The sequence below is a fragment of the Solea solea genome, chromosome 11, assembly GCF_958295425.1.
Source record: "Solea solea chromosome 11, fSolSol10.1, whole genome shotgun sequence".
In the NCBI taxonomy this organism is placed as follows: domain Eukaryota; kingdom Metazoa; phylum Chordata; class Actinopteri; order Pleuronectiformes; family Soleidae; genus Solea; species Solea solea.
Genome location: NC_081144.1, coordinates 9048645 through 9056579, shown reverse-complemented (window position 1 = coordinate 9056579; position 7935 = coordinate 9048645). Strand labels below are relative to the sequence as shown.

Below are 7935 nucleotides of genomic sequence, written 5' to 3'. Positions count from 1 at the left end.
GTTAGACTTTTAATTTGAAATTTCTCACTAACTTTTTTTGTGTGCTGCTACAGTGGTAGCTTGTACTCCCATGTGAATTTGCCTTTTTCTTGCAAAGTCTGCAAAGGACAAGAGGGTAGTCGCTAAAACTAATTGAAACTAAAGGAAAGTTGACCTATGCAAAGCAAAACAGATTCAAAAACAGATTCAGATTATCAGCAGAAGCTTGACTTTATTTAAGCAAAAATATTTCTTCATGATTCAACAAAAAAATGGGTAGAAACATAATTTACAGGTCGTTCTAGTGGAAAAAACAACAACATTTACATTTATTTACAGTACTCAACGTCTTTGGTCTCAGAAAGAACATTATTTTACTTTCATTGATAACTTCAGGAAAATCCCTGAGGTCTGAAAGATTAAAGTGCAACTGATGTGGGAAAATGTCTCTAGTTTCTGTCTAAATTCACAACTTAGACAATCTCATGCGTGTTGTAACACGAGGGAACAAACAGTCCGTTTCTCGAAGCCCAGTCTGCCCACAGTTTCCCTGCTGAGTGATAAATACTGTCCACAGGTTTCTTCACAGTGTCTGAGGTTGCGGTCTCCGCCAACGACCAAATTTTGGGTTTTTGACTGGAAATGTTCTCTTTACTCCCCAACCCGGATGGGTTCGGATCCGAACCGCTCTTGTCGACCTTTTTGACGAGTGTAAGATCTGCGTCTTCGAGCTTGCGTTTCGGCTGCTCCGGCATCTCCAGACGCGCGTCCACAGGTGCTGGACTCGAGGACACGTGCTCATCGGTATCTGGACGCTCCATTTGAGGCTCTGCATCATCATCGTCATCCTCCCGCTCATCCAAATGACATTTCTGCAGAGGACTGTCTTCATCCTCGCTCTCACACTCATGCTCTTCATCCTCCTCATCTGATTTCCCCTTGGACGCCCAGCTGACCCTGTTCTCCTTCTTCAGTCGCCGCCGTGCGTTGGCGAACCACGTGGAAACTTGCGTGAGACTCATTTTGGTGATGATTGCGAGCATGATTTTCTCTCCCTTGGTCGGATACGGGTTCTTCAGGTGCTCGTTCAGCCAGGCCTTCAGCGCCCCGGTGCTCTCTCGTGTGGCGACTTTGGAGACCCTGCCGGCATCCTCTGCTACTCCTGAACGATATGGCGGGTAGAAAGTTGTCCCACGAGCCAGGAGCGCGTGATGATAGTGTGAGGCGGCCTTCAGGTCGAAACCATTGGTCTGGAAAATTAAAAAAAGACAAATGTAAGAACATGCGAAGGAAGTTGGTTTGTGCGTAATTACGCACGGAGTTGACGTCTCTTGAGTGTGGATTGTTCACTGATATTTCATGACTTTAAATAAAGTTTGTTTGTGCTATGGCATGTCAACATAACATCGGTTTAACGCAGGGAGTGAAATCTTAATTAAAAGATGCTTTTCCCAGTTACTCACCATGTGTGCGAGGTGCCTGTGCTGCGGGTACGGGATGAAGTTATATGCCTGTAGTCCTGAGTATGTTATGGGAATCCCAGCTGCCATCGCCGCTAAATGCTGAGCTTGCTGCTGCTGTTGTCCACCATGTGCGCTCCCCAGCATCGGGATCTGATATCCAGTGGGCATGTTGATGTTCCGCTCCAAGAAGAAGTTGCCAAATCCAGTTTGCGATGCGGGCATCTTTCCTTGCGTCCCAACGTTTGATTTGAGTGGCAGACCAACCTCCTGGATCTATTTATATACAAGCAGCTGCCAGCGTGTGCGGGGGGAGGAGGATGGGGGGAGAGTGGGGGAGAGGCTGGTATTGACTGACAGCTACGTTCAAAAGACCCACAGCTTTCACTGGCAACAAATCCCATCAAAGGAGCCCTCTGCTGTTCCTTTTAGCGCTTTTCGTGGAACCTTAACATGCGCTGCTTATCCCAGTGATTTCTGATGAGAGCCGAATTTTCAGTTCAAATGTAACAATTAGGAAAATACTCGCAGAAGTTTCATTAGCGTTCACATTTTTACATGTTTGTCCATGTTTGATTGTTTCATTAAAGTAAATGTTGTTCATTTAAAAAGCAGCGCTGAATAGAACGCACTGCATCTCAAATGCCATGAGTGAAACTCATAATGCCAACTATCGTTTCTGTCATATGACTTTTAAATTGTTTATTTGGTGTCACTGCAACGACTCTTAAAACATCTTCATTTGAGATTTTCTTTCTTTCCTTTTCTCTGTTCTCTCTCGTACAATCCTCGCGTCTTGCACTAATGAGACGAAAATATTTCCGAACGAGACAAATTCAGTTAACGCGATCCTGTCAGACTCATCGGATCATTCGTCACCTACAGATCTCACTTTTGTGAATCGAATTAACAGTTTTAGTGGCATTACCCTAACAAAAACATGTATCTACGCTGCGCGCGTAAAAGTTATACGACCAGCTCCATTCTCATTAGTTCTTTCATGAAATAATTGCCTCATAAAAATGAATAAAGTATGAGTTGTCATTGGGCCCAAAGGCCTCAAAAACCAAACCTTTTTATTTGCTAATTTATTGACCGAACCATAACAAACTGTTCTTTTACGCGTCGGATGGCATTGTTTTGAGTGAAGGGCAGCGTTTCAATGGCTCTAATTAAATGAGGTTAAGTGAAACAGGTGTTGACTAATGTATATGATAATTGTCAGATAACAGATGCTAATGTATGTGTGTGTGAGAGAGTGTGCCGGGGGGTGTACGAGATAAGAGAGGAAGATTACACTTCTTATTCCAGTGTCCCGTCCCCCCCTTCATATCCTTCAAAAGAGCCACTGTTAAGCGCAGTGTTTGTGTTCAAAGGAGCACAACATTCTTATCTCACAACATTTTTCATGATTATATCCACAGCATGAAGTGGTGCAATTAGAAGTGGCATACAAGCATACAATCTTAATTTAAAATGATACAGTAGAGCACCTTTCTGCTTCAGTGTGTTCAGCCCTGATGACTGTTTTACTTTTTGTACGTATACTGTATTTTCCATTTTTTTGAATTTGCAGATATGAACGTGCAGATATAATAGGAAGAACAACATATGTTTGAATTGTGTTGAATCAACCTCATGCATGTGTGACACCCAGATACTGTATATAAACAGCTTAACAGATTCAAATGGAAATAGTTGAAGAAGTAATAATTGAATAAAATGAATTTGGTCAATTTATACAAAAAGTGTACAGATTTTAAAAATCAAGCTACATTACAAAGTACATTTGCTTCACTGAAGTGATGTACAGTTAAAGGGCAGTTTCACCCATTTTTTCCCCACTTGATCAAATGAAGAATACACTTAAACTCATTATGGTGCTGCTGTGTTTGTTTAATTTACAGATCAGTCTGATTACATTTTATCAGTTTTTTGTTTACTTTACTCAGATCTTTTACTAAAAAAACTTAGAAACACAGTTAAGAGCAGAGGGCTTTTATTTTCTTTGAGCAAAGTGACTTTGATATTGATTTTTGTCAATTTTAAATTTTATTTTTTTCATTCCTCTGTTGTTGTTGTGGGAATGAGACATGCATCTCAGATCCACTGTCTGATCAAATCACTGAGAAATGATTGTAAAAAAATAGTGGCCTTTTAACTGCATTTTAAAGGGTTTTTACAATCCCAGTATGACTTAGATCTTTATTTATATAGTTAATTTATAATTCTGGAACAACTTCATGAAACTCTAGTGATGAAAAGTAAAATGTTTAGTAATAATTTAGTTTGCTATGATACACTATTTACAATGTTGTATTGATACTGGAAGTAAAGAATATAAGTATTCCTGATATGATTTAAAGTGTTTTTTTCCCCTCAAATATCTTAATTGCACCAAAACCATTTTTCCTTTTTTGTGGATTCAGTGAGCAGAAACTTTAGGAGCTGATCTCCTTTGTTTGATGATTGTCATTTATATAACGGATTACCATCAGTTACAGCCATAAGTGGTTTTTGTTGGTGTGAATTCTGTCATGTATTTTAAATGCAGCAGCGTCATTAGTGTCTCTGGAGGAAATGGCTGCAGATGAAAGGATTTGTCATTTTTGTTGATTGTTTGAGAGTAATAAACTCCAGACGATGTTTTCAGCCGTTTTACAGGGAAATACGTGATGAAAATGATGCTTTTAGATTCTGTGGCATGCTTCTTTATAATATTCTAATAACGTCTACATCTCACAACACAACATTCTAATCTAATATTTGTGTTTTCCTCTTTTTGATCTAATAACCAACATTTGAAGATGACATTGTGAAGTTGTGGCTGAGATTAAGATATCGATTCATTAAATTGTTATGTTCCTCTTCATGTTGCCTGATGATTTATCCCTGTGATTTCACTGCAGATGGTGAATTATTATCAGATCAGATGCAAAGAGAGGGACATGCTGGGGGAGGCCACAGAAAAAAAAAACATGGTAAGGTAGGGGGAGAGGAGGAATTTATGTGGGTGGGGTCCACAGAGCCTCAAGCAAATTTGTACAAGAGCAACAATGGGCAAAGGAGAGTGCAAAGAGCTTATGGCATCAGTCGTCTACATCTCACAACACAAACAGCTCAGGGCAGCAGCTTTTGTCCACCTTGTAGAACTTCATTTTATTCCCTTCCTCTTTCGGCAGCTCCGACACAATGCAGGTGTTGGTCTTGCTACAACAGGTCGAGTTTGCGCTGTTTGCTATTAGGATGTCAGTCGTTTACAGGGGAGAGGAAAAAAGTGACCAAATGGAAGAAGATTGTCCCGAGCAGAGATAACCACACCAAGATAGCAAAGGAGGATGACACTATCTTTATCTCTCTGATAACACCTGAAACCACTGCACTTCATATCTCCTGCTACAAATCCTCTGAATGTCCCACATTATATAAACTCACCAAACAGTAGGTTAAAGCAAAGCCCTGGTTTGGTTTTAGGATAAAATGAAGAATGACAGAGTATGGGAGGGGGGGAATGAACAAGTCGGGACAATAGGTTTAGGTGTGACCTCAACTGCAGGCCGTCCCCTACCTGCAAGTTGACAAAGGGACTTAATATGCAATTAGAAAAGTTCATACACAGGTGTGAACAAGACAACAAAAGCCTGAAGAGAATCCACAAAAGCTTTAACACCTTTTACTTGTTAGTTTATTTTTTACAGCAATCAACACCGAAAGAGGAGAAAGCTGACAGAAACTCACGAGCAGGAGAGGGAGATAATTATATTCAGGTAGATCAACTTTTTAAAGGATTTGTTTCCCAGCATTTGAAATACTATAAAATGTTTTATAAAGATAACACAAAGCAGAAATATGTTAAAAAAAATAAATAAATAAATAAGTTGAGAATCACTGTTGATATCCAATATATAATGGTTTCCAAGCAGAACTTTGATTTTCCTCTCTAATGGGATTTTCCTTGGGCACTGGCACAAATGGAGAGATGCAAGCAAAATGTGAATGTTATCAAGCTCTCCCACCTCTCTACTATCAGACCCCCCTCTTGCCAGACCCCCTTCCACTCTTTGTCCTTTGTCATTACTCTTATCAGGACCACTCTATCATTCTTTCAAAATAGCAGTGGCAGTGGAACTGCTTGCAAATGAAAGTATGTCTTTGTTTAGGGCCGGGGCGACGGCCCGCCTCCCTGCTCCCCCCCTGGGTGCAGCCTGATTGACAGCCCTCCGCTGGATGAGTGACAGGTGGCGTTGGTTAGGCCATGATGGCCGGTGTGACAGCTGCTGCTGGTGCTGCTGGTGTGTTCCTGTGTCAGGACCCAGTGGGTGGGTGCTGGAACCCCAGGATCCCTCAGCTAGAGGCCACCAGCCCAGTTTGCTGAGCCCGGTCTGCTGCAGCTCCCCCGGTGTGCTCGTTTTTGCAGATGAGCTTGTTAGGTCGTCACTCAGCTGCAGGTTTCTCCTTCACTTGTGCAGGACCTTGCACCATAAAAGGCAGATATGCCACTGTTCCCTTGCGCCACACAGTGCCAGATACATCATTTCTACGGCTACAGTGTGTTTGTTTTCTTTTTGAATCAAGAACTGAGTCAAAACTGTAGTGCATAACTGTGGAGAATCGGGGAGATTCCACAAAAGTGTGCCCGAAAATGTTATTTTTGTCAAAAAAATTTCTCAAAATGCCACCCTCCCTCAGCATCACCACTCCCCTGTATTTGCACTCTTGTATTGTTGTCATCATCTGCTCATTTATGTGTTTGGAGATTGTTTGGTCAATGCTAGCTTTATTTTTCTCAAAATGCCACACTTATGATTTCATGTCTTTAAAACACGATGTAAGGAAAACAATGATGTCAGCGCCACCTCTCTCTTGCGTTTGCAATCTTTTATCGTTGTCATCATCTTCTTTTATACACAGCACACATGCTTTATGCACATGCTCCACATCTTCTTCTCCATTTTTTTGGGTGTATTTCTGTAGCAGTGGTACGGTGCCACATACAGGTCTGGCATATGTACTACAACATTCAGAGTTGTTTTGGGGGGTTTGGTGTGGTTGAAACAACTACTGTGTTTACTGAAAACTTTTAAAGAACAAAAAAGAACAAGGACCTGTTTCCATGTGTTTAGATCTTGTGTCATATTGCAACATTCCCCGCCCGCGGCAAACAGATTGGAGTATGACTGAAAACACAAAGAAGTGAAATGTATTGCTAAAAAAAATAATCAAGCAACAACCCCAGGTAAGTTTTTGTTCACACCAAACAAATGCAGAGTAATAACACCAGCTACAACAAAAGTTACATACTGCTGCTTTAACCATTTTCGACGTTTAACTTATTCAGGTTTATTCTCCAGACACATGGCATTTATTGCATGTCCATGACCCCTGGAAAAGGGATTAAGACAAAACTGCAGAGATACTTAATCCCTATGGGGCAAATGTGTGAGTTGTGAGATACTCGGGCCATTTGAGAAACACAGGCTTTGCTTAACATGTATCTTCCTAATGATATTCAAGCTCTTTTTTTATCTGATTGCAGGAACCTGTTTAGCATTGTTATCTCACTGCTCGCTTATCTCTTTCCTCATCTCGGTTACATGTTTTTTTCTGCTGAGGATTCTGGTGCATAGGTTTATTTCTAAGGCTCTTCATCTCGGGAAAGACACTTTTTTTTCTGACCAAGATTTTGCAACATGGATTAAAGAGTGACATATAATGTAATGAATTTATTAAATGCAATTCAGCTTCTTATTAGTAACTTTTTAAGTCACTCTATTTAGGTTTTAAAACTGACTTATTATAGCTATAAGGAGCAATAAGGACATTTTCAAGTATGACGTTATAACGTCTCCCGTGGATTCATTTTTGACTTTATTACAACAACATTTTTCTATTTTGTTGTTGTTGATGACAAGTATATTAATCAGGTTATATTTCTGTTTGCAAGCACATTATAGCGACATAAAGCATTTACTTTCCCCCCCCGATGCGTCAGAAGTGTACTGAATATGTTGAGTCAAAATAAGTGTAGCAGTCGCCTCTGTTGGCTCAGTCACCCATTTCTCCACTTAACAAGTTTATCCTAGACATTTTCATTTTGAAGTGTAAAAGTATAAAAAGGCAAGGAGGCTGGGAGGCTGGGATTTATTAAGCATGTTTATATTAGATGTAGAATCTGTGTTTATATTTTGTGCAAAAAAAAGTTTGCTTGTAGTCTGAGAACGTGTACTGTTTTTTGAAAGGAAGGTAGCGCTATCTTAATTAAATGCATTAAACTGGACAAACTGAAGTTCATGCATGTATTATTTTCCCTTTATAACCTCACAGAGAGCAGCTAATGAGGTTATTGGGCATCTGTGACGTGACATCTACATTTTGGCCTATTTGTGAAACAATGGTAACAAGGAAGCCGGGGACATTGGGCTCTGTGTTTTCCAACTCAAAATAACAAAGCCAAGCAGCCGCTGGTGGGAGGCTGTGCTCTCATGGAAATGAGCAA

General features: G+C 40.5%; 1 protein-coding gene across 1 annotated transcript; it reads right to left on the bottom strand.

The window, feature by feature from the left end:
• Positions 1-185: 185 nt before the first annotated feature.
• irx7 (iroquois homeobox 7) lies at positions 186-1700 on the bottom strand. Its single transcript, XM_058643338.1, has 2 exons — positions 1443-1700; positions 186-1229 (listed from the first exon to the last, which is right to left on the bottom strand). The coding sequence occupies exons 1-2, from the start codon at positions 1662-1664 to the stop codon at positions 453-455; spliced, it is 999 nt and encodes a 332-aa protein (XP_058499321.1). The 5' UTR covers positions 1665-1700; the 3' UTR covers positions 186-452.
• Positions 1701-7935: the final 6235 nt, after the last annotated feature.